The sequence below is a fragment of the Tauraco erythrolophus genome, chromosome 13, assembly GCF_009769465.1.
Source record: "Tauraco erythrolophus isolate bTauEry1 chromosome 13, bTauEry1.pri, whole genome shotgun sequence".
NCBI lineage: Eukaryota > Metazoa > Chordata > Aves > Musophagiformes > Musophagidae > Tauraco > Tauraco erythrolophus.
The window spans coordinates 18,283,004-18,310,063 of record NC_141477.1 but is presented as its reverse complement, the minus strand read 5'-3'; the positions used below and the strand labels follow the sequence as shown (position 1 = coordinate 18,310,063).

The following is a 27,060-nucleotide window of genomic DNA, read 5'->3' as shown; positions in this document are numbered from 1 at the left end:
CAAATTGAAGTTCCCTGTTTGGAAAAGATACTTTCAAAAGAAGCAGTATCAGAAGCTACCTTACAGTTTTTTTAAAAATGCAGTTACATTCATATATTTGATCTACACAATAGTGTTAATGGCAGCCTTCCTACTGGAAGTCAGAAGAGCTATTTATAGAGTACTTAATGCATCAGAAATAAGTTCAATGATGATGGTAGGATTATTTCCAGAAAGCAATTAAAACCATCACTAGACTGATGGTGAAACATTCTGAGTAACAAACAGTGAGGATATGGCATTTTAGTTCCAGTGGTTTTATTTTATGTTTTGTGGCCTGTGGTAAGAAGATAAGAAAGGTAGTTAGATATCTGTGAGGCAGCACATCGGACAGGTTTTCTGCATAAAGCTTACACTAGAAAGGTTTAAAATGAAACAATGTTTGGAGAATGGAGAAGTTTTGGAAAAGTTTTGCCTTTGGTAGTAGTAGTCCATCATAGTGTGGTAATTTTGTCTGAATTATCTCAAATGATAGGGCTGTGTGAAGTTTAGATTGGCCCCATTCTGCTCTGAAGGCACTGACTATTCACTAGTACTTTTCCACAACTCTTGTCAATCTGAGGAAGACACAACCCCCGAAAATACCTTTCCTGGAGAACACCTCCTGGGATAACGCAGATGGTAACATGAAGGAGATTACCAGGATCGATCCTCTATTCACTCAGAGTGATTTGAGCTGTGCTATTTTTCAGTTGCCAGTGAGACCACCCAAAAACCTATTTACTGGAATCACTAATTCATTTCATAGCAAAGCCAATAGATCTACTGAAGAGAAAATAAGAAACAGGATATCAATCATGTACTCATGAGGGAAAAGGGTACTTGATATGAGTTTGAGTGATAGAAGACATCAAGAAGATGCGAGTGATATTTAAGGAGTTTAAGGAATGTCCACATGTTTGTGTAACGCATGGAAAACTGTAAATAGTTGTAGTATCTTATGAGCCTCTCTAACATCATTCAGAGCTGGAAATGAGGGCAAATATGAGTTGGAGTAGGACCTGTTTTCTCCTTGAACGTTTTTCCAAAATCATTCCTTTTCTGCTTAGCATAGCTTTATATGCTTGCTACAGTCTCTTGCTTTACGACAGCGTCAGAAAGGATAAATATCAATAGCTGAATAAATTTAAACCTTCTAGTCTGATAACAGACTGTAACAGAAAACTATTTCAGACACAAATGTCTCAGGTTGGGTGAGATAAATCTCACTCTTTGTGTGTTTTGCTGAGATGGGCCGCCAAGTCCCACTTCGTGCAAGAGGACGCTCTTTGGAAATGACTGTGGAAATTATTTTGGAGGTATATGTGAGAGTAAATTCGATGCAATAGTTTTGCAGTGTTCATGTAATTAACATTAAAATGTTGCTATGAATTTATTCACATATAATATAAACATAACAAAGCGCTCAAACTCACAAGTTGTTGTGGTGGTGTGAGATGACCTTTAATGTATTTCGTTGTCCAATGTAAGCGTGCGGTGCATGGAGAGAAGGACAAGAAGTATTGCAGCAAGAGAAATTTAGATTGAGAGAATATTTGTCTGTGAAGATAGTCTGGTGGTGGTATGGATTACCTAGTCCTTTTGTAGGTTCTCTGTTGCTACGAGCTTTTAAGAGATGCCAGGTATGATTTCATTTGGAGCAAGGAAGAACAGATGATCATGTCAAGTCCTTTGCACCCCTATTTTCTATAAATCTACATTAAAATAGGTAAAGTGGGCTATGCACATAGGTACGTGTCAGATCTGTGTGTCACTTTAGTATTCTGACAGTAGAGGCTTTTTTTTTTTATTACCAAACAGTTGTCAGTCATTGAGTGATGATCTATCATACTGATTTATTTTTGTTTGTACCAAATTTCACATAAAGTTCTACAGCATTTTCCCATCAAGTGTTGCATGGTGGTGTGAAGGACAAGGAGAAGGTGTAGCAGTAACTGTTGGGGCATGCACCTTTGCTGCCTCTTCCACGCAGGAACCTCGTTTCTGTTTGTCAAAGGAAATGTTCATAAAACCTGGCAGCTGACAGCCAAAGGCTTCAAAGGCTCAGGACGTAAAAAATTGCACACCTAACTGGCATACTGTGACACTGCTGGAGAAACCTAGATTAGATGCAGTTATAGCATCCAGATTGCCAAAGGAGTTCATTTAAATTGGGAAAATAACATAAGCTGTCCCATAAAAATAACATCTCTTCTCATACAGATATGTAAAACTTGCTATCTACATTACACCTCTAGTGCACTCAGGTAACCTTCTCTAGTGGGGACAACTTTCCATTAGGATTTACTGGGGAAAAAAATAGCTTAAGTGCTTTTGAAGCTCCTGAAACTTTAAATTTTTTAACTTTTTTGTGGTGTAAAAAATTATATTAATAAAGTCAGTTGCTGAAAATGAAAGCTAGAACGGAGATGTCTTCAGGACACAGCAGGAAGGTAATTTAAAAAGCTCAGGAACATTGTTGAAATTATCATGCAAGCTTATTAAATGCAATGTATATTTAAATTGAAAAAACTTTCTTTATTAGGCCTAGATAGGTGATATTTTGCTGCCTCCAGCAGTTAAGCTTATTGGGTGAGAGTCAGGATAGATTAATTTCTAATCTTTATGGAAAACCACTTATTAAAAAATGGATGGTGAAATTATGAATATGATACTTAAAGTTTAGTCTGTCTGTACAAGACTCACCACTGAATGTGAAGAAAAGTAAAATGAAAGTGTTTTCATAGTATTTGACCACCTTTGTTTACATATAGTTTTGTATTCTTAGCATAATTTTCTAAGACTTATTTCTGAAACATGTCAAATTAACATTAAAGTCTTCCCTTATCATTACAAATTATAAAATATTTAGCTTTAATTTCCCTTTTCATATCACATAAGTAGAAACTTATTATAAAACACATTTGAAAGAACTCATTGTTGACTTAGGTAATTAAAATGAAGAGTGTGGAGTGAATTTTTAATGCTTTTTAGATTAGCTCAGGAATGATCAACATATTTGTCTCCTTCTCAAGAATATGTACAAATGATGCTTCACAGCTCACATTTGCCTTCTTCCAAAAAGACTAATGAGCATTCAGAATTAAGGACATGTCAGTAAAAATTCTAGACTGAGTTGAACATTTTTTAAGTCTCTTATTCATTAATTGGTTTAAGTCTAAAGACTCTGAATTTTAGATTTGGTAAAGACTTTATTTCATGAAACTCTATAAGAAATTGCAGGGGTCGGTTGAGGCCAGCTCCCAGCAATTTGCCAGCACGTTGCTTGCAGCAAGTCTGCACAGCTGAGCTTTTTTTTAAATAAGGAAATTTATAGGAAATAGGAATAAGGAGATAGCTTTCCAGCCCTACACCTAGAGAGCCTTGTTTTGATTGCAGAGCGTACAGGTACAAAAATGGAAACAAGGCCAGGAATTACTGTGACTTAGGGTGACTCTTGGTTTCATTGGAGCCATGACAATTCATGCCTCTGAGGAGCTGGTGTGTTAGCCACAGACCAGCCTTCAGCCCACCACGGGGCCTACAGGAAAGCTGGAGAGGGACTTTTTACAAGGGTGTGTAGTGATAGGACAAGGGGCAATGGGTTTAAACTGAAAGAGGGCAGATTTAGATTAGATACAAGGAAGAAATTTTTCACTGTGAGGGTGGTGAGGCACTGGAACAGGTTGCCCAGAGAAGTTGTAGATGCCCCATCCCTGGCAGTGTTCAAGGCCAGGTTGGATGAGGCTTTGGGCAACCTGGTGTAGTGAAGGATTTCTCTGCCCATGGCAGGGGAGTTGGAACTAGATGATCTTTAAGGTCCCTTCCAACCCAAACCATTCTATGATTTTATGTGCCTAGAGCTCAGGCAGGCCAGCTGGGCGGGCGTATATCCCACTAAATGGTGACCAAGAGGAAGAGGAGAGAAGAGGTGGCTTTTGTGTAAGCCTACATCCTAAACACCAACACGGTTGAGGGACTTAATGAATCGTGTGTGTTGCACTGTAGATGGTGAGAATGGTTGGCAACTCATGTAACAGCATTACTAAAGGGTTGTGATAGAATACCCCTGAGTTGGCTTTTCTAATCCAAACTATAACCTCTTGTCACCTGCCTCCCTTCCAGCCTTAAGTCAGTCACCTCCCCCTTGCTCTTGTCCGTTGCAGTCTTGTCTGATGGCACAGCTCATGGCTCCTCAGCAGGACAGTCCCCATCCAGGCTGTGATCCGCATCTCCTCCCTTGCCCTGCCTGTGCTGCTGCTTTGATCCCTCAGTGGGCTGATTTAGCTCAGCGAGCTGGCAGGTATTAACCCAGGAAAATAAAGTATATGAGTATCTGCCAGTTTCATTATCTGGATCAGCTCACCACAGTTTCAGATAAGCTCCAGACCAAGCCAGGAGATGGAAGGAGAGGAGAGGGAATGGAATAGCTGTTTCAATCCCAGGAGACATCTCTGGCTCTCTCAACTGCTGCACCTATCCGCAGCTCAAAGCCCTTATCACTGTGCTGGCCCCTCTGGAGCACTCACTGCATTTTGGGGTGCTTCTGAGTCCTGTAGGACCAGCTGCTACGGGAGGAGGAAGATGCTTCATTAGCGCAACAGTTACACGATGTCTGACTTACTGTCCGACTTCAGCACTGTCCAGATTTTTACATCAGCTTTGTCTGAAGCTATTTACCTGTTTCAAGTCATTTTATTGTTTCCCGTTGCATTTGATCATTGTCCACTCACTCAAGTATCTCCTTTTGTCTACTCCGCTGTGGAAAACCAGTCTCTTGATACAAACACAAATGCTAATGTGAGTCCCTGCTATGCTGATATTTCAGTACTTGTTTATCTACAGGAGGAGCGAAGGAATTGTTTTGCATTTACAAAAAGGACAACCTGAACTGATAATGCTTTTTTGAATGTTAGTTGTTTGAATTAGCTGTGGATTAAAGCTGCAAGTGCTACCACAGCATTAATAGGATGACGTTAGGCTTGATTTCCCTTGTTCTACATGAGAAGCCTGGAAAGAATCTTGGATTTGCATGGCAGAAGAATACGTTATCACAGTAAACAGCATTTCTGAAACCTCATATTAAATCACCAAAGTCTGGAGATTGGCTTTAGTGGCCATAAAGTATGAGTGGGCTGAGCAGCAGGACGAGTAGGGAAACTGAGGAAAGCGTCTGGTCCAAACTAGGAAACCAGGTTTCATTACATCTGATGCTTACACAATTGGTTTTGGTTTGCATCAAAGACGATTTAGATTAAATATTTTTTGGAGAAAAATGCATTACTAGATGGAAAGACAAGAGCTAGGTAAGATCATTCCAGCATTCCTTTGCCAGAACAGTTTTGACACATGGGTTTTTTTAACACTTTTTACTTGGTTACTGGTATCTGGTTACTGTGCCCTGAATTGGTGGCAGAAATGAGGTGTGAAAACTGAATAACTGGACGCAGGACAACTAACCTAACATTTCCTATCACACAGAACCAGTTTGGGGTCCAGAACTTGTGCCACTGTGTGAGGAAGCCACTGTATTCCAATAGGCAAAAAATTTGTTTGACTGTGTATGATCTTATGTGGGGAAAATGGAATGAAGAAAAGGAGCCTTGTGGGTGGAGACTATATACTGACTGGCTTAAGATATTTTTTGATGAGACAGAAAATGTTGTATCTCCACTTCATTAATCTGATTGAATTTATGAGCTTAAATAGTGTTTAAACATTTCATTCCCTGTGTGAAACATGGGGAAAACAATGGAAAACTTCCAAACATCTTTAAGATCCATCTAATTTTGGGGTTGTAAAATAGGAATATGTGCAAGATCTCTGTCCCTATGGTAAAGATGTGCCTCCATTGCCTTTGGCTCCATGCTGCTATTTCTTTTGTTTGTTTGCAAGATGAGTTTGTTGCAATTAGACTCCCCTGGGTAGACAGATAGAGGTGGGGCAGGCATGCGTGCCACATGGAGAAATGTGTTCAAGGTTTTCCGCAGCTGGTTCTTTGATCTATTTACAGATAGAGAAGTGGTGGGAGCTGCTGGAGCTGCAAGAGCTGCTGACACAATCGGAAGCTCTGTATACCACTTTGTTTCCCCACTTCAGCTGTTCCAGCCTCCATTGCCATTTCTATGCATTGATTCCTACAATATTCCCTGAAGTTTTGGCATCAGTTGAACTAAGCCAGTCCCACAACTGCAAAAAAAACTGTGGAGTAGACACTCAATCCAGAAGGGTCAAAAAACTCATGTACTCCACTTACCCCAGCATAGTGCAAGCTACAGAATATTTCTTAAAATCCTCTTAACAATCTTTGCCACTTACAGTAAAATACCAAAAGCAATAATTATAATGAACTAGCAGGAGATCGGGAGAGATCAAAGGCATCCCTCTACCAGCCTAGATCCTTGAAGTAGCAGGTAATTTGTTAGATTTAATTCTCAGGAGTTAGCCCATGCCCCAAGCTGTAAAGATAGGTTAAAGTAATACCAGTGGTCCTCTGCCAGTCTGGCCTGGGGGTGATTCTTTTGTGGTCCCAGACCTAGTGGGATCAGTTTACTTCCTAATCGTGGGAGCAAGTATTTGTGCGAGTTCGGTACCAATGAAGGTCCCCCCTGTAGTCTCCCAGGTTTCCAGGTCTCCCGGGTTTCCAAGGAACAAACAAGTAACAAAACAAAAAAAAACAAGGCAAATTACGCAGCAAGGGAGAAGAAATCCTTCCCAGTACCTGCAGGCAGGCAGTCCGAGGCATGAATCATTAGATTAATACATGATCAGCAGGCAGCAATCAAGTCTTACGAAGGGATAATGCCCCAGGCTCAGAACATTTTTTCATTTTAATATAGCAGAGCAGTCTCTTTCCTTGTCTTATACACTTTTGCAGGAATATCGTCAGATAATTATGTTTGTTCTTGTACTCCAGTGTAACACAAGTCTCTATCCGAACAATAAAATTATTTTTTTGTAGCTGATTTTGACTTCCTCAAGATAATACTTCACAGCTGCTTTTACTGAATTTTGTCTTAAGTTCTTTACCATGCCTTTTGCTTCTGAAGGTGATCTCGGGTTTGACCATGCTCTTTCAGTTTGTCACTCTGTGCCATCACCTGGGCTAGTATCAAAAATAAGGGCTCAAGACAGAGCCTGGCACGTCTGCGATGTCACCGTTCTGTTTCTGTGCTGCTTTTTTCTTCATGTTAAAATGACTGGAGTTGATGAGATTTCAATTTAAACTTCAAAAACTTTGCTTGGTGTATACAGTGACAGCATTTGTCACTACAAATGCTTTTAAGAATGTTTATATACAATAGTTCCAGGATATAAATGATCATTGTTTAAAATCTGTCAAGGGAAAAATCTTGCCACAACTAAATATGTAACACTGACATTTGAAATCAGAGCAGACAAGATTATTTGGCTCACACTTGTAGTGCTATCAGCTGCTTTCCGAGAGGAAGAAGGAGGAAACGTTTCTGTGACAGGTTAATTGCACAATAACAAGCAAATTCCCTCTCTTGACACTAATTATTCTAAATAAATTCAAACTATATGGAACCTTTTTATAATGAAGCCATGCTTTTCACAGAACAACTTTAGTCTAAGTGGAAGTAGAATTGCAATTGGCATATTGTGATGTATTGAAACAATTCAGGACTTTCATTCCACTTCACGATAAGTGTTGTTCTACAATGCCCAGGTAGAGAAATTGTTCTGAGTGCAATGAAGGAGGAACTCCTGCCTTCCTGAAACAGCTTTTCTGTTTTCTTAGAAGTCAACTCATGAAAGTCAGGAAGAAAAAAAAGTTTTAATCCTTGAAAGCCATTTTAGAACAAGGCAGATCCGTGTGGCCTGTAAGTCATTCAATATTGTATACTGCCATCAGAGCGGGGTTACATTTCTGGTGGCTCATCTTACTGTAAGTGAAGACTATTTTGCCATCACTGCAAACATCTGAATTGCTCAAAGACTGTTTTGCTTGTATGTATTTAATGTGCCACTTTTTATCCTTTAATTCAGCTCATTTGCAGTTTATAATAAATTCCAGAGCTGAGCCGGTGGGATCTGGGGATGGATACAGCATGTCGTTATTAAAGGCCTCAGCTGAAATCAGTCAAAATCTATGGACTTTTTTGTGTCACTATTTGTCTATTTTGGACCCATTGCCCTACCATATGCAAAGCCACGATTTGCAGTGCCCACCTCAAACAAATAAATGATCTTGCATGTAACTGCTAAAGAAGGAGGCAACCAGATTGTGTAAGCTCTGTTGAAATCCCACATTTGATCCAATTGAGTGATATTAGTGTAGAAGTGATGAAATTTGGTTTCAGTGAGAAGTCTGCTTGCAGTATGAACCTGCTGTTCCACGTTATGCGTTTTTGTAATCCTGTACAGAGCTGTGTACCCTGGACTGCGGCAGCCACGGTGTCTGTTCACGAGGGATCTGCCAGTGCGAAGAGGGCTGGGTGGGACCGACCTGCGAAGAACGTACCTGCCACTCACACTGCGCCGAGCACGGCCAGTGCAAGGACGGCAAGTGTGAGTGCAGCCCTGGATGGGAAGGGGACCACTGCACCATTGGTAAGGGGGTTTTGTACCTCGAGAAGGAAGACACATAACATCTTCTCTGGTTATACAAAGCTCTGATTCAAGTTGTTTTGGGAAAAACAGAGACCCAGAATCAGGTGTAAAAAGGTGCCTCTGCACTGACGGTGCACCCTGCTTGTCTCACAGAGCAGCAACTCAGTGCACCTCTCTGTTTCGAGGAAATAACATCAATGAATTATCTTAAAAAAAAAAAAAAACAAACCCACACAAAAGAGATCTCAGGCCTAACATAACTTTGGGTTGTGTTCGTGTGTGAACTTGGAGTCGTTGGGAAGGAAAAAAAAATATTTAAGAAATAGAAGGTGTGAGGGGATGAAGCTATTATTCAGCTTAAGTAATTCTTGCATTAAATCTCTTGCCTTCATGTCTGAGGATTTACATATTTTACTTATTACTAGAGGTGGTTTTTCTATAGCTGGCTTCAAACAATATTCCTAATAAGGTAAAGCTTTCAGATCTTTTTAGAAGTCATTACTCTACTGTACAAATGTAATAGTTATATTTTTAATGAAATACAACAGGTTTTTGCAAAGTCTAATAGTGTTTCTCCCTAAAATGTCAAAAAGCACGATTATTCATAAATATTGTAATCGTTTATAATAGCAGGGTATCTAATTCTCAGAGGTAAGCAGCGTAAGCTCTCATGCTTGCTTCTTGAAGAAAAGTAGAATGTTTCATCTTTATCTTGATCATTTTAAGATAACTCATCCACTGGCTCTAGAATTTGCTAAATCAGATTTGTTCTATCAAGAATTAGGTTTGTGAAGGAGGAACAACGTAATTTTTGTGTGTAGAGCAAATCTAGAAGGGGACACAATAATTAAAAAGATAAATAGAGCTGCTCTTCACATTGTAGGCACTGCCAGGTATGACCCAAGCTGTCCTCTGCATGCTTGCCATCAAATGGAGAACAATCACATACGCAATGCGTTTCGGTCACAGTAGCAGGAATAGATCTGACTGCAGTGAGAGGGAGACACGTTATATCTGGCCAACAGGTGGCAAGCCATGAGCAAACAGTGTCTGTATTTTCATTTGGGTACAGAAGTCCAATCCATCTCAGTTTTGTTCTTTTCTTTTTTAAGCTCACTACTTAGATGCTGTTCGAGGTAAGTTTTTCATATCAGCATTGTGAAAGAATTATGAAAAGATACAAAAATATTGGGAATGGAGTGTTTTGTGTTACCTGTTTTGTCTGAGCTTCCGTACTGCTAAGTTGCCTGAATAGAGAAAACATTTGTTTATGGAGATATATATACAGAGAGAGAGACACACACAGAAAAAAATGCTGTTTTTAAAAAAATAATGTGCTCAACTCATTTGCAAAGTGTAGCAATATGAGCATGTTCCGTGTGGCCATCTGATGTGCTATGTTAGGCAAATCAGTGTTTTGCTCTCACTTACCATTCCAAAGTAATGACAGAGCTGAGGACTCGCTCGGAAAACTTTGTGTTGATCCTGTCTTCCATGAGAACAAAAAATTTCATACTTACTGTCATTTGTGCTCAAAGTAAGTTTCTTTTGATAGAGAAGTGCACCTTTTTGAAAGCTGTCTAGGCTGGATGCGATATAGTTCTCTCCAAATCATTTGAGACAGGCATTAAGTTTTATGTTCCTTTGTGCCTGGTGCTGTTCGTTTGAGTTCCATGCCGTGCCGCAGGTCCTGCTGGGTCACGTCAGCGCGAGTACCTTCCCCACGCTTGGCAGCAGTCCCTCAGTCCTGGCCATGCTGCACGCAGCAATGATGCACATTGCCCCTTGCAAAAATGCTGCTAGCTGAAATATCAAACTGGTACTCCAGAAAGAGCTGGGTGTTTATTATGTATTTATTATTTTGTTTCTTCAGAATTAGATAATGATAAAAACATGTAGGCATTCATTTGATCACGTTTGTTGTCTTAGAGGACAACCATACACAGCAGCAAAATATAATCATATACAAGCAATGAATTAACAGTGAAGTGGAAAAACATCCCCGTTACCCAGAACAGCTCTCACATCCTGCCCTTTCCTCCCACTCCCCAAAAGAGGCAAATCATTGAATTTTATAGTATATCTGGTGGTTGACATCCTCATACTTTAGAGCAGCAACTTCCAGAATTCCAGGGTAAGAAAATGGTGCCAATCATCTGCAGCCCTTCTGAGCAGGAGGGTCAGACTCTTCAGTCTCCGTTTGCAGATGTGATTGATAAACTGCCAAGGGTGAGAAGGAGAGAGATGATGTGCCTAGTGCAGAGTTGCCAGGAAACGTGCTGCGTGCTGGGCTGTAAGTCACGACCTGACAGACCAGTCGTACAGATTCTCCGACTCTCTGGTCGGCTCCTCCAAAGCCCTTTTGGAGTATCTGTCTCTTGGGGCTGCCAAACACACGTGCAAACTGAGGCCTCTTCTTTCTTCCTCAAAAAAAATTTCTCTCTGATAACATGTAAGTGTTGATGTTCACTACCAAGTGCAGAAGGGCTTCCAGTTCCTCTATGTCTGTGCTGGCAAAAAGAAAGGAGCCCTCTTAGAAGGGATGCCACTCGCGCTGTTAAGCTTATTGCTGAGCTTTATCCATTGTCTTTTGGCTCCATGTGTGACATGGTGAGGATTTGACAAATGTCTGAGCTGGCACTAAACTCAAGCAGATGGACATGAGTGTACACGTCCAAGAGAAAATTCCTCTGTCGCTCTTATAGGCAAGAGATCTAGCTGAGAATGTCCAAATTACTATTGATTCGGAATTTACAAGTATATAATCCAGGGGATGCTACAGTCATTGTTCCAGTTCAGAACTAGAATCAGAGCCACTAAAGGGCAAGTGTTTGTCATGTTTGAATCTGCTGTAATGGGAAGGAAGTGGAACTGGACATTGGAAGGAAATGCTCCCTCGTTTGCCTTGTCTGGAAAGAGTTGTAGTGTAGCATAAATCAAATTGGCTTTTTCTCAGTCAGCTGAGTGTTTATGAACAGAATAAAAAGGTCACCTCCATTCCCAGCAATGTGTAGGATTATGTCCACAAATGCCAGTTGTCATTTAAACAGTATTTTCTACGTATATCTTTGATATAAACATTGATTATGTATTTACCTTCCTTTGTGATTCTACTTATTTTTCAATAAGTAGAGAAAGAGATGGGCACAGCAGACTGTTAAATACCTTCTTAAAAGTTTACTCGCTTTTTCCAGTGCACAAATATTACACGCTAAATAATCCACATTGCTTGCTGAGAAATGACTTTTGGGCAAGAACAGGAAGGGACCAGGATGAGGATTTTTCCATATTTGACCAAAAATGTAAACAGCTTGCAAGGGGGCTGTGATCATTTGAAGGCAGCAAGTGTAATACTATGTGAAAGAACATTAAGGAATAATTACAACTGTAAAGGACGAGAAGAAAACTCCTCCATGAAGGCTTCTTTTTCACATTTTCTTTTCTAGATGGCTGCCCAGGTCTCTGTTACGGCAACGGGAGGTGCACTCTTGATCAGAACGGATGGCACTGTGTTTGTCAAGTAGGCTGGAGTGGCTCGGGGTGCAACGTTGTCATGGAAATGGTGTGTGGAGATAACCTGGACAATGATGGAGGTATGATACGTGATTCTTGTCTCTATTTATTTGTCACATCCTTGACTGTCATTTGAATCTCTAGTTTTGGTGTACATTTTCCTTTTTCTCACAGAACATCCCTGTTTATTTGTTTGTTCAAGACAGTTGTTCCACTGACTTCATCTGAAGCAGCACAGTGAGGGAACAGACCCTTTGTGCTCGATGTTGTTCAAGGCAGAATTATTATGTGCCATACCTATCATCCAAGTACTTGATTTTTTTCTTTTTTTTTAAAGAAAGTATAACAGGTAATTTATTCTATCTCCCTTCCACTCTACCTCATGTTCAAGATAACTCTGCCACCCATTTCAGAAAAGACAGCCAATGGATACCCAAATGAAAAAGCCTCTGTGCCTGTCAAAACGCATCCTGACTTTGGTCTTATGTTAATATTAAATGAATACATTTGCAAGTGCAAGGCATAAGTTTAGAGATGCTTTTTTAACAATCTCTTTCTTAGTGTTTCCATTGAGACACGGCACAGTTCTTGCAATTATCTGGACCTACATTCCTACATTTGTTGAGTAAGCTAGTGTAGAAAGTATACAGAAGTAATTTTTGAAAGTACCATAAACACAGCCCTATGCTAAAATAATCATTTGCTCTTTTCCATAAGTTGACCAGGACGTTTGGATCTAGATACTCCCTACTTCAGACTTCTGTAGTCTTGATTCATTCTAAGGCTGTGTAAGGTTTAGGTTTACTTGGAAAAACACAGTTCTTTCAGAAGTTAGTCCCTGCCTCCTTTCCAATAGTTCATTCTAATACATGAGTGAGTTAGTGCATTTTCCGGTCTATTTTAGGAATAATCATTTACTGGGCAGTCAAGAAGGGCTTTTGCTTTCCTCTCCTTTACTTATTCCCATCGTTTACAGTCTGCTTGCCCCCATTCTCGGGGTTGTGCAGCTTTCTCATTCAAACTGTGAATACATCTGCCCCAAGCACAGTTACATTTTTTTTCCTTAGATTGTACACTGAAATGTATTGAAATACATGTTATCTTATTGTGTCACACTTGCAGACCATCTCAGTGTCTTGGGTGAGATCTCATACCCCACTGTAGTATCAAACCTTTAGCCTTTCTTTTAGGCCATTGATAAATTAAGCTTGATTAATGGCCAAGAGCTGAGGTCACTGTGGGACCTCAATAGCAACATTCTGACTCAGTGATGATTCCTCGTTTACAGTTATATTTTGAGACCTTCTGATTTTGCATCCTGTGGGCTCTAAGACCACGCTGTCCTTTGGCAAAGGCTTCCTCATTTCTGAACCCCATTCAAAATCGCCTTATTCCTCTCTTATCCTTCCTTTTCCACCTTATTTCCAAGACCTCTAACAACCGTCTCTCTGCCCACTCTCTCTGCTCTGCTACGCTGGTGTGTATCCCTTTCACACGAGGTCCCACAGCTGGCATCGCTGCCCCCCGCGTGCTTTCCCATCTGCCCGGTGCTCTCCCCTGCTGTCCGAGCCACTGACTCACTCGCCCGCGCTCTTAAATCTCTCCACAAAAATCCTGTTTAGCCTGTAATGTATGTAAAGCATTTTCTGATACGCTCTATGAACTGGCTCCCTATAAACTGCCCTGTTTTTTGATTTTGGGTGCTTTATATTCTGCAATAACGGTGAGTTATTGAAAGAGTTGGCAGTTTTAACTCTAAATCTCCTTGAATTTGTCAGTTTAAGGCAGACACTTAACATCGTTTCACTGCAGGTTTTAAAAGTAATTTTCTTTTTCTTTTTTAATGGCAACATAACATGGCCTAGGACAGCTCTGTTGACGTTACAATTAGAGATAAGTGCAGAGAGAAATATTTAATTAATCTGACTGCTACAGATGGGCTAAATGTAATTAAGTTTCCTTCACAATCAATTTTATATAAGAAAAGAAAATTATATCTACATATTAAAACCACTTCTCTTTATGTATGAAGTTCATAGGACCCGATTTGGCATAAGCATAAATTAGAAAAATTCCCCTAAAGTCATTGGAACTATACCAGTGTTACATTAATATGAAATCAGAAGGTGATTCCTAGTGTTTCAGAGTGTATATACGTACAAAAAGGTAAAAACAGAAATTAGGAAGGACGTGAGTTTACCTGTTGAGCTGTGTTTGCTGGGAGGTTGTCCCTTAGTCTTTGAGAATATTTACAGTAGGATAACGAGTTACCATCGCGCTACATAACTGGATTAGGTTCATAAAGATGGAAGCCATTAACGTTTTTGCCTGCAGTTGTGGCGAGTGAAGTGCATGCACTCAGCTCAGTTACAGAAACTCAGCCCACAGGTAGTAACGTCCTAAGCCGTTAGGAACATGTGAATGTTCACATTCAGCCAGTGACACATAGCCCAGGATGTCACGTTCTAGACCTAATTTAGTGCCGTGGTATATTCCAAATCATGGTATTTTCACCTAGCGAAGGTCTTATTCATTCTGAATATGTTTAAATCAAACATTTATATCTCAGTCCTTAGGAGGTGGTTTGTGCTCCAAGTTTGTTGGGAGGAAGTCACAACCAAAGAACAAAGCTGCAGTGAAGCTGAACAATTACTATTTCAAAAATCTCTAATTTCAGGAGTTAGGCAGTGATAATTTTGTGTAGTTTCCAGTTGATTTACTATAGAGTGCTTTCAGAGACTGAAAACTGAGATTTTTCACTACATAAAAATACATTCACATACATGGTAGAAAAAAATGGGTTAGAAAATGAAGTATTTCATTAGTTCCGACTGTAGGGATCAAAAAATGTCATTTATTTGGCATGAGGAAATGTTAGTGTTATTGTTTGGTCTGTAGTAACAGCACAAAAGCTTTAGGAGGGAGGAAGTCTTGAATTCATTTTTAAGGACTGGTATGTTAGTATAAAGGTTAAGCCATAAGCATATTCGCAGGCGTCCCGGTTCTGCAGCCGCTGAGGTGCCAAATGCCCCATCAGTGCAGTTATCCATGGTGGTAAGGTTAAACACGGGCGGAAATATTTTCCTGAGCAGGGAGAATGCTATTTCTTTCAGAGCTCCATACTGTACCATAGCTGCCTTTCCTTTTCCATCTCATAACTCTCCGTTAGCTTTTTCCTACTTGCAGACTTAAGGGCATGTTTACCTGCTCAAATATCACTACAAATATCATTGGAAAGGTCTTAGCATTATAACAGATGCACGGCAGCATGGTTTGCACTCGCTCTTGCGGAGTGCATCTGCAGTCTGTTAGCACTGTGATGTCCATTAAATAATGCCAAGAAGTCAAGCAGATGTCCTTTGCAGTGGGGCCTTTCCCTCAGCAACACGTTATTCCCCATTTCTTATTCTCCTTCTTTCGTTGTCATGACTGACATGATTTCATTTTCAGTTCATAAGATGACCATTCAGCTCATCTGAGCAGGTCATTTTCTTTTGCCCTGCCATTACTTTAGACTCATTTGGAAGCTTCAGTAGCTCCAGGAGATCACTTGAAAGCTCTGCCGGGTTCTGCGCGGGCGAGCGCCCGCGTCCCTGGCACGAGGAGGCAGAAGACCGTCGCAGCGCTGGGACGCACGGGGTGCTCGGCCCCAGCTTACCAGTTTCCCCCCAGCCCTACCCAGCCACCCTTCACCAGCTCTTCTGACATCTGTTTGTGTCGCTGCTGCACGTGCACGTCTTTGTCTTAAGCTGAAAGTTGCAGCCTGTCATTCCCGTTAATTTCTGTGATGCGGCTCTTGCTTTTAAATTTGCCCAGATTTTTCTTTCGTGAATCAATCTTGACTGTTTGTTTTTAGGCAAAATACTATTTACTACAAGCTTTGAATTCTCTTCCAAATATCTCTTCAGTCACTTCAGACAGTTATTGTAGATTATCCAAGCTTTTCCAAGCACAAGAAAATATATGACTCAGCATAGCCTTGGGTTGATAACCAGTGCTGCTAAAATATTGATGTATTTCTGACCCACCCATTGGCATTTTAATAACCTATCCATCACAGAGATATTGAGTCCATATATAAGTAATATGCTATTATTACACAATATAAATAATACTGATGGGAAAGGTTTTCATTGTTGCTGAGCAGCAAGGGCTCCCCGGGGATACTTACAGTTTCTGAAAGTCATATCCTGATATATTTGCATTCTCCTGGGTCTGGAAGGCCGAACACCACTGGTACTCACTGGATAAAATGCTCTGCAGCCTTTCCACAGGCACGCTGGTGGGTTTCCAATGCCCTTCTGCAAACGCCGGTGTTCTCAGTTAACGGCCTCGCTGTCTGCTGCACACTCTGTATTACGGCTCAAATTTGAGAAGCAGTTTGGATTAACGCATACAAATTAGCATTAGAGTCTCAGGAAGGTTTCTGCTGCTTAGTCTCTTCTGAAGTTACTCTTTGATTCAGTTTGCTCAGATTCCTGGCAACTCTAATTGGACTTAACTGAGCCTGTGGTGCAACAAGTCGACACAGGCATTGTTTAATGCCTGTTTGAAATCTGTAAGAGAAAACATGCAAATGTAAGTTGAAGACTCCTGTGGATGTTTTTTTCACAAAGAACAATGGTATTGAACAATTGATCATGTGAGTGTCCCAAAAGCTCAAATCCTGCAAGTGTTGAGAGTCATGGTGTTGAGTTTTTTAGGTTGTCCTGCATAAGGAGTTCAGCGAACAAAACCTGCTTACTGCAAGGTGAAACTTAAAGCCCATTTTTCACTTTCTGTGACAATGTTCTGGACATAGTTCTCACAGCTCCATCGCTGGCCTGCACTCGCCAGGATCAGTACGGAGGGAGCAGAGGGTGCTTACATGCACACCTCTGGGCTGCTCTGCAGCAGTGAAAATGAAGGTCGTTGGTATTACTTACACTGAGTATAGTACACTGCTTAGAGATGGGCTTGATTTTCATGTGACTGAGCAAGTGCATTTATTAGTATGTGTGTTTGTGAGTATGCCTGCCTGCGTGTATATGTGTGCGTACGTGTGTAGGTATGCACCATATAAGTATATACACCGTTTCTTGTAGTGTTCTGGGTTTGGCATTAACCATAAACCATCAAACCTATTGTATTTTACGTTAGTCATGTCTTCTTCGTGTGTGACAAAAGCTTGAAGGGATGAGAACTCTGCTCTTTCAATGAACTTTAACGCAGAATAGCAATTCTAAGTATTATTGCTAATTATTTACGTTTGGCTTGCCAGAACCTCATGATAGTGGATGGTTTATTAAAATAACTAACCCAGTAACTTGAGAGGTAGAGTCTGATTAAATTTGTCATTTTCACAGCCGGTTAATAAAGTGTCTCAGTGGTTTAATAGAAGAGAAGCCGCTGTGAAAGTTATTGCGTGCTGCACTGGTGAGCTGGGGAAGCCAGCGCTGCCGAAATTAGAACCGCTTTGTTCTTTGCTTCCTTTGCCAATGACCCCACCTGGTACTTCTTTAATGTCCTCGGGGTGTTCCACTGCCTGGACAATTTGTACTAATTGCGAACATGGATCCGTTTTCAGCAACGTGAGTTATTGTGATATTCCCATATTTGCAGTCATGAATTGCAAGTAATTCAAGGGTAGGTGAGAAGACTAGAAAAGCCAGGATTTGAAAAGTATATGGCAAAGAACTGTTCATACCAGGCCCAAAATATGTGACTTGTTCTGTGTTCTTGCTATTAGCTTATAGCAGATAAAATGCCTTTTTCTTTTCCAACTATTATTTTATTTTATTGAGGATTTAATATAGATATTATGCAGCATATGGAAAGCTCAGATACAAAATATATCAAATGCTACTTCTGTACAGCATTTGCCCAAATGTGGTAAGTAAAGAGGTATATTGCTAGAAAGTAACTAATGGAGAGATGTGTCCATACCTCCACTCCCAATTTGTCCAGCTGCTGAAGGTGATCATCCATGTAGAAGAGAGGTTGCTACGTAATGTGTACACTGGAGAATGTGCTGTACCTAGCACAAACTGAGCCTTCCGTGACTACGGTAGAAATGTAGCTGAGGAGTTAATTTCCTCACATTTGTGGCATTCTTTCCATCATATTAAATAAGAAATATACATATATATAAATGTATAAGCAAGAAAATACATTTTATTTGATGGAAAACATCTTGTGATTCCACTGACACAAACTCCTGACACAAAAAATATTAATATCATTCCTCATAGAAAGCTTCCCCAGCAAGGAAATGGGAAAATCTTGTCCTAACTCTGTGAGCTACAGCAATGCAGAGAGGAGTGATGTGACTGAAAACAAAGCAACTTGTTTTGGCATGCTCTGCCTTTTCTTTGAGGTTGTTTAAATTATTTAAGAGGGCTGTGAACCACTTTTTATCCTCAAGTCAATCTTTGTGAATTCTATTTTAGCAGTAATATTAAAAATATTTTAATTGTCTAATTTGCTTACCAAACCAAAAATCCCAGTCCATCATTATCCCTTGCATACAAAACAAGGTACCTGGAAGATGTGAAACCATAATCTCAGACTCATCAAAATCTGAATTGCTTTATTATACAATCTGTAGTGCACCTTGAAGGTGTCTGACTGCCTTTTATATCAAATAAATATATAAAAAAATGCTAATAGCAAACCAAAATCATTTACACCTCTGTAATACATTTTAGCCTGCACCTATGCTGTGATGCACTTTGTGGTAATTGACAGTAAAAACTTCAGCATAGAGGCTCCCCTGCTGTATGAATTACAGTTTTTGCTGTTCGTAGTAGTTTGTTCATACTCCTGACTGTTGTCTCCTGAGATTTAATAGAAACCCTGCTGCTTTCTTAACACGGTGGGTTTTTTAATAGCTGGTTCCTGATATGGAAACTTAACTAGAAAATGTGACCATTGGTTGAGAATTGACTAAGGTATTTGTAGCATTTTCAAGTGAATGAGTTTGATGCTATAGTTTACAAACAAGATTTATTTGTTTTTCTGGGTTATTCTCCTGGATTAAAAATCTCATTACAAATAGGATTGGCTTGTTGACAATATTATCCTCACATGCACTTATAATATGATTTCCAGTATCATAAACTGCCTCCATATGTAAGTAGTCATTCTGTACCAGTTTGCTTTACCTGGTTCATTTTAATAGGTATCACGATGAATTACAGTGATTTCTTTATGAGTTTTAGATTTGGGGTTTCTTCTTTCTTCTTTTAAGTGATCTAAGTTAAAAACGAAGTCTTAAACAAGCCTAAAGTAGAACAAAGATTTTATTTTGGCTTAAGAGTTCCCTATTTGCCCTGGAATAGATGTTTTATTCTTTTACTTCAGCACAAAGTGTAAAAAATATTTTTCAGTGTTATCCAAGTTGATTTCTTTTCTAAATTTTCTTTGATTGTTTGGAAAAATCTACAAGTTGCATTATTCAGACAATTCTCATTATTAATTCTTAAATACATACATCCAGTGGCCTGAGTTAGGCCTGAGCCAAATACGTGGTGTTAAGAGTCCATAGAGAAGCTGGTGCTGCTGCACCTCCTGCCTCACTGCCCGTGGGGTGTCTTCTCCAAGCCTAGCATCTTTCTTCTTTTTCATTCTACATGGTTGAGAGGGAAGATTGAAATGATCAATGAAAAGATTTTTTTAAATGCCAGAAAATAAATACAGCATGAGAGAGAGAGAAGCCATGAATGACAATCTGTAACTCCTACTTTGGATTAACATTTATATTTTGGTTGGCAATTTTATTCCTCTGATGACTTTGTAGCCTTTGCTCCCAAGACCATAAGCTGTTCCTGATGTATCCGGCACTTCATGTGCTCGTGGTGCTGTTAGAACAAATACCATTCTCACTGTGGGTTATTCAGATATTCTTCTGGGATTTCACACCCCTACTAATGGGAAACCCACCCTTTTGTATCCCTGAGAGCCTGGAGAGGCAAATGAAACCAGGTGCAAGTAATTCAAACCAAAATAACTCCATTAGCAGAACCTGGAAGGGTTTATAAGGTAGTCACTTTGCTGACAAGTAAACTGCAAAGAGAAGATGAAAATTGAGTCTGACTGGAAGATGGAAAACTGCTTTCCTTTTACTTGGTTTCTTGTTGTGTACAGCATGAATGCACAGTGTTTGTTGCCAGGCATGTAAGCTGTTGACCGAAGCAAGGAAGAATGAGGACTCTATTAGAGAAAGCAAAGTATTTAATTGTTATTTTTATAGCTATTCCTTTTCTATGCAAATCTTCATATTCTAATATTTCCATCAGTTTTCACTTTTATTTCTTACATAAATGAGAGAATCAGGTCAGCTCAGTTCCCACATCTAATGGCTTGTTGACAAGAAAAAAAATAATCAGAATAGCAACTGTGGAATAAATTACTCCAAAATAGCTTCCCCATGGATACTGTTATTCTGAAATAAGTGTGCCTTTTTTCTGATTAGCACTTATTCTGCCAGAACAATGTTTGTCAAGTTTCTCAGGTAGACAGCAGTCAGCTTGTAGAAATTAGTACCTTCCAGAAAGTCCCCTGCCTCCTTGAACATGACTTGTCACTGCCATAACCACTCCACCGACAGAGACCAGCCCTGAATGGCAGCGCCTAACCACATCAAGTGCCCTCCACAGGGATCTTCACCAGTATAAAGCAAAAGCAAGAGACTTTGACTTCTTCATCACCTTTTCAAGGCTTGTAGAATTCTAGAATATTTGCAGTTTTGGAGAGTCTACTGGTAATTTGATGCTTTTCTTAACTTGATGTTAAGAATATAGTGAGGTTTTTTTTCTTAACTTGATGTTAAGAATATAGTGAGTTTTGTTCCTTGGACAACAAGGAGAAAACAATAAGAGGAGATATTTTTTTCCCTGCAGTTCCAAGCCTGCTCTTCTGATTTCAACCCAAAAAGCTCTTTTGTTTTTCATCAGAACACAATGAAAACCCCTCTGGTTCATACCGTTAACCTCTCCATCCGCTTCTCGTGTGGTTTTGTTTAGACTAGAGGCCCCTTATTGTTTCATCTTACTGATTTCCTAGTGGATTTCGATAGCTTTCTAGGTTTTCCTGAATATAAAGTGACTGCTACACTCAAAGTCAATAAGCTCAACATCGCCTTGTGAAGTTGTTCTCTCACCGCTGGCAAACCCCTGTTGCCTCCAGGACTGGGCGAACGTGGAAAGAACTTAGAGCATGCACTGACCTGTAGCTATGCCAGCTTTGCTGGGTCCAAGGGTCTTAGATTATTGTTGCTAGCTATCTACAGTTGCCCTTGGCTCATCATCACAAAAACTAACTCGCTCTATCTGATTTCCCAGCTGCAGTAGGAGAGATTTGTTAATATTTTTTGCTTACCCAAGCAATTACTTTGCCCAAGGTCAGGCAAGGATTTTCAGTATCCAGGAAAACCCATTTCGTTATACTTGTTTGTTCTGTCGAAGAGCTTTTGCTTTCTTTTCAAAGTGAATATTTTATGCTGTTATTTACTGAGCATTCACACAGTGCAGAGAGAGTGCTCTTGAGAAAAGAGCAGAGTTGTCTGAGGGTTGGTCTCGCACCCATTAAAGTCAATGACAAAACTACAGCAGCTTCCCTGATAAGGCAGTTTGCCCTGAGGAGGTATGATTTTATAGGCACCGAAGCGTCAGTATGAACAGAGCATGAAAAGTCAAAGCATGAAGTGAAAATATGTGACAGTACGTTGATCCTATAGCATTCCGATTTTAACACCAGGGAAATCCATACAGTGATATGATGACTTCACATTTTTTCAGACTGACCTTGTTAAAAATATGAAGAGATGTCTTTGTTGAAGGATAAAATGCCTTAATCTTGCTGTTTATGCATTACAATGCTTGTCAGTCCAAGCAAGTTAGCAACTGCTAAGTCATAAAATGGATGTTTAAGAAGATAGTTGGACATTTTACCGTATCTTATTAAATCTGTTTCTGGTTGAGTATGTAATTCAGGCAATTTGGACATCTAAGCTGCTGATAGAAGCAATTAAATGCCAGTAGCCCAATTTTAAGTTTTATTTAGGTGCTCAATTTAGATGCACTTCAGCGCTTCACTTTTCATCATAAACTTTGGACGTTTAAGTAAATGCATTTAAGTAAATGAATTTCAACTACAAATGTTGTTGCGAGTTTGTCCATGAAGAAATGTAGATTTTTGAACAAAATCAATTGTTTCCCCTATTTTTCATTCTTGAAAATGGAGGGAGAAGGAATAGGTTTATTTTCACTTTCCAAATTTGCTTTCCTGGTGCAAACATCCCTGGAGAAGAGTGTAGCTGTCAGGACACTGGGATAGAGCCTGCACCAAGGTGTGTGTTTGCATATCACCAACTACAAAAGGAGCGTAGTCATGATTCTGCCTCTTTTGGATCATTCTAGTATTGCAACAAATAAATGAAAAATAAATATTCTAAAGCACTAATAAAACTATTGTAGGGCTTAAAACAGAAGTCAGACAACTGTAACAAGTACCTTTTTTTACTACTGTTGTGAGGATGCTTATGAGAGTTAGATAAGATTTCAGACCTCGTTATCGCAGACTGGTCAGCAAGTATATGTCCTTCACAAGTGTGAACAGAGAGTGGTGACAATAAAGGACTAGTAGAGATATCAGCTGCACAGTGTGGATCAGGCACCCGTTGGACTAACAAGTATTGTGTAGTGATTTTCTTCTTCTGCCTGTTCCGCGGTGAAGACACTCCCGCCCTTCCCTATGCACTTAGTTTGTAGGTTCTGTTTTCTTATTGTTGTGTGGGGATTTTGTGAGGTGATACAGTGTTAATGACTAGAGAGAAGTGCCCCTCCTGGACTAAGCATGTACGTTAATGCTTTATTGAATTTGAATGTGTCATAATCAGCATGCCTTCAAATTGATGAAATACCTCCCGTGCTCTCCGGTAGTAAACACGGTGCTTTATTCTCAGAATCACTCAATTTCCTGAACTTTCCATTCTCTCTGTTTTAGATGGCTTGACAGACTGTGTAGACCCTGACTGTTGTCAGCAAAGCAATTGTTACGCAAGTCCTCTCTGCCAGGGTTCGCCTGATCCCCTTGACCTTATTCAGCACAGCCAACCGCCTTTCTCTCAGCATCCTCCAAGACTCTTTTATGATCGAATCAGGTTCCTTATTGGGAAGGAAAGCACTCATGTAATCCCAGGAGATGTCTCATTTGAGAGCAGGTGAGTTTTCTTTTAGCTGAAAGACTTTTCTGAATATTGAGAAATGCAATGAAATTATTTAACCAGGAGAAAACAGTAATACCTGGATAGCTGAGAATTCTTCACTGATGATCAAAAAAATACTTAAAAGGATAGAAAATGTTTAAGTCCCAACAGCTGAGGATCTTGTTTATCAGATTCTCATTACTACCTGTCTGATTCACAAAAGTGTCACAGGCAACAAACTCAACTACTCTCATTGACAAGACTTCGACTGTTGTGGAAGGTAAGCAGTCTCGTACTAACAAAATAACTGGAAGTTCAGCCCTTTATGCTGTAGGTACATACAATGGCAGGAAGCAAAAGGATGAGTTGGATTCATTTGCACTGTATTCTGTCACCTTTCTGCCCAATAGTTTGGTATTTACAGTGTAATCAATTTAGCATGTCACTTACGTGTAATCCGGACGCCTAATTAACAAGCTTTTTTGGTTTTACTACAGCGAAAGTGTGAGATGTAAAAATGAGAGCAGAATATGCTTTGTAGAGTCTTCATTTTACTACTTTCTTGGTTGATAGACCAGTGTGGAGTTTACCATTTTGCGCTGCGGGTTACTCTCAAGCTGTCATGCAAACAGTAGAGTGATCTCTGAGTGTTTGTGAGATGGGTTGCCCTTTACCCAGGAGGAGGCTGTGCAGTAGGAAAGGGGCACGCACTTGCTCAGAAAACCTGGTAACACGTATTTTCTTGAACCTCTATATTTGAAATATAGAGGCACATAAGTTTTTATGCTGTCGTTCACCTGGGAAGCTATAACTTACATGCTGACAAAGAGATCCACAAATCATCCACATCACCTAACTATTACTCTGTCAACTAGGCCTATACATTAGATAAACCATGTTCCAGTAATAAGGGCATAAGAAATTTTTTATTTTCACAGTACACTACATAGCACTTAGGTTACAACCTCGACTTCATTCCATAGCTGCACGCAAATTCAGTGCATGTTCTCGTCGTAACTTATTAATTTTTAATACGGTAAATATGTAAACAGAGTCGTTATTGATCTGAAATACCTAAACATTTAATCACTATTAATAATGTAACGGGATGTTATGAGTACGTGGAACCATAGAGCGTGAAAATGAACTCCATGGAAAGCACCCACCTGCCGATGGCGGGTCTCTCGCTGATGGAACAGTGCCGTTGCACCTGGTGCGAGCTCCTTGGCGGGCTGTACGTGGTTTAAACCAAAAGTCACCAGTGAAAGATTTTCTTCATCAAAATGCCTCGCAGTGAGGTGCTTTCAGAGACGAGGTGAGCACTCAAGTAGCCTGTACAGTGTTCTGTGACACTGCAAATGTTAGCAGCCAGATTGCACATAATCCCATCAACGTGCTTTTATAGATATAAGGAACTGATCTTTTAAAGCTATCATTGATGGGATTTAACTTGGATTTAAAAGCTTTTTCTGAGTATAGTATTTTGTTTCTTTACCCTGATATCTGCCATGCATTTGAAAAATGAAGAGCAAAAAGAAAAGAGCATGACTTTGAAGAACACATACCACTAAGCAATATGACTTGTACTTGCGATGTTCACACCCCAGATATCATTTCCTCCCATTGTAAAGAAATTACTAGTTAGTTTGATGAGAAGATCGTTGGGATTCAGATGAGGCTGGCTGTATCTTTGGAGTCTCAGGCAGTGGCTGGAGACTTGTGCTGTGCCATGTCTCCTGGGTTTTGTCAACAGTAATCTGCAATGTACTGGGCACCCCAAGCAGTTCATCGGTCCACACTTTGCTTGATCCTCTAGTCTTCCAGGCTGTTGAAAAATTGTTCATCCATGAGTCAAATATTATTAAAAACTGCCAGAATTTTCCTCAAGGATGACAGATAAGCAGCCTCAGAAGGAGGCAATAGCTTAGCTGTGCTGCCTCTATTCAGAAATCTTCCTCTGACATTGTCAATCTGACTGTCATCTAGTGTCTGTTCTTCTCCTGGCAATTAAGATTACTGAAAAAAAATATAGAAAGACAACTGTTACTACCGTAAAAAAAAAAAAAAAAAAATCAGAAATCTGCAATGCTGCCTATCTGGTACAGACCAAAGAATGCTTGGAGGTTTTTAATCTCCTTTTGGCTATTTCTGAAAAGATTGTGTCCAATCAGATGATATTAACTCTTGGCTGCCTGCAGTGCCGCTTAATTTATAGCATTGATGGTTCAACAAGAAATGTTGGAAGGATTGGATGAAATAGTGACACTGGCACGCCATTCCCACTGGCCCTCAAATTTTGCAAAGCCCTGGCTTTTTTTTTTTTTTCCCTTTGCAAGAAGTCTCTGAGACCATTAGGAGGATTAAGGAAGAAACATCTATCCAATGTTTTCAGTCTTCTGATTCAAATGACATTATGCAGTGTTTTACTGTACCACAGGTCAGTGGAACTCCAGTGTGGGTGATGTTTCCATGAGTCTCACTGTAGGTAAAGCCAAAGTGATGTTGAATAGATTTGGGAAAGCTATCAAAAACTGGTGAAGACTTTTCTCTGTCCTTAAGACTGAAATTGTTTGGTCTCTGCCATTCTCAACATCATCTGAAATACTAAAATCAGTTGCTCTGACAACTGCTGGGACATCCATCCTTTTGCATTTGCATCTTAGACTTTAGCTTAGATCTGATTTTCAAATATTTGGCATCAACAGTGCAGTCAGGGTGTTGTGTTGAACCATGGCTAAATACTACACCAAAATTAATGTTAAGGAACTAAAGGTTTTCAAAGCATATTCTGCTTTTTATTATGTCAAAAGTGTGTCATTTGTACTGGGTTTTTACAAACTCCCAACTTAAACTGTGACATGCCGAAAGGCAGATTAGGCACATTCTGAATAAATGGAAATGTACTTGCTTACATCAGGAATGGCTTTGACCTACTGCATGTAGCAGGGTGTAGCAGATTATAATATTTTTATCAACTTCTGTTCTTGGGAAGGTTTTTAGCGTGTTTCTTTGCTGAGTGTTTTTAATGCATGCTGCTGGCAAGCTATTTGACTCACTGCAAATTGCCTACAAAAAGGGTCCAGTGTATGGTACTGAATTAATTACCCTTCAAAGGCTGCTTACAGCAACATTGTCAGCAGGAAGAAATGAATGTACCTTACTAGCCTTTAGCTTAATTTTTCTGATTGAAGATTTTAATCAGAAATGTAATACAGTAAATGACATCTGGTAATGTGACACTTGCGAATTCACAAGTTGCTTGACAGAGTTCCACATCTGAGCCTAATGTCTCAGCCTGAGGTGCTCAGAGAATATTGGCAACTTAACACGCAAAACAAAAGCAAAAAAATAGCAGATAAGTAGTAGTAAAGCAAGGCAGAATGGTGGTGGAATAATAAAATGCTTTACAAGTAGTGAAAGAATACATCTAGAATTTTAAGCTTCTAGTTATATTTTAAATTAGAGATATCAAACAAACTGCCTGATCACAGAGAGCTGAGACCCGCAGAGCTGAGATCCTCAGTTACACGTGGAATGACCCAGGAAGCATTGGCAGAGAAATCCCACTCCTTTCAGGCCACCTGCAACCCGTGGGAATCTCTTCTCTCTCTCTCAAAAGCCAACTGCTCCCTCTGGAGTTGCAGGTTTAGTACAGCTTGCCAGGGGACTGGAAGCCTTTTTAATGCATTTGAAGACACTAAGGCAGCTTAGTGGGGACATGTTCCTTCCCAGCTCCTCCAAATTAGAAAAGACATTTTTTCCACTTACTT

General features: G+C 39.9%; 1 protein-coding gene across 5 annotated transcripts in view; it reads left to right on the top strand.

Annotated features, from left to right (window-relative positions):
• TENM1 (teneurin transmembrane protein 1) overlaps positions 1 to 27,060 on the top strand; it is a 250,418-nt gene that overhangs the window by 142,558 nt on the left and 80,800 nt on the right. For 4 of the 5 annotated variants that reach the window (XM_086619787.1, XM_009990359.2, XM_009990360.2 and 1 more), the window contains 4 exons: positions 8,407 to 8,592; positions 9,705 to 9,728; positions 12,039 to 12,185; positions 23,089 to 23,305. In XM_086619787.1, the coding sequence (XP_086475913.1) occupies positions 8,407 to 8,592; positions 9,705 to 9,728; positions 12,039 to 12,185; positions 23,089 to 23,305 (574 nt within the window). The remainder of the gene's footprint in view (positions 1 to 8,406; positions 8,593 to 9,704; positions 9,729 to 12,038; positions 12,186 to 23,088; positions 23,306 to 27,060) is intronic. The other variant, XM_009990362.2, reaches the window with a different exon arrangement.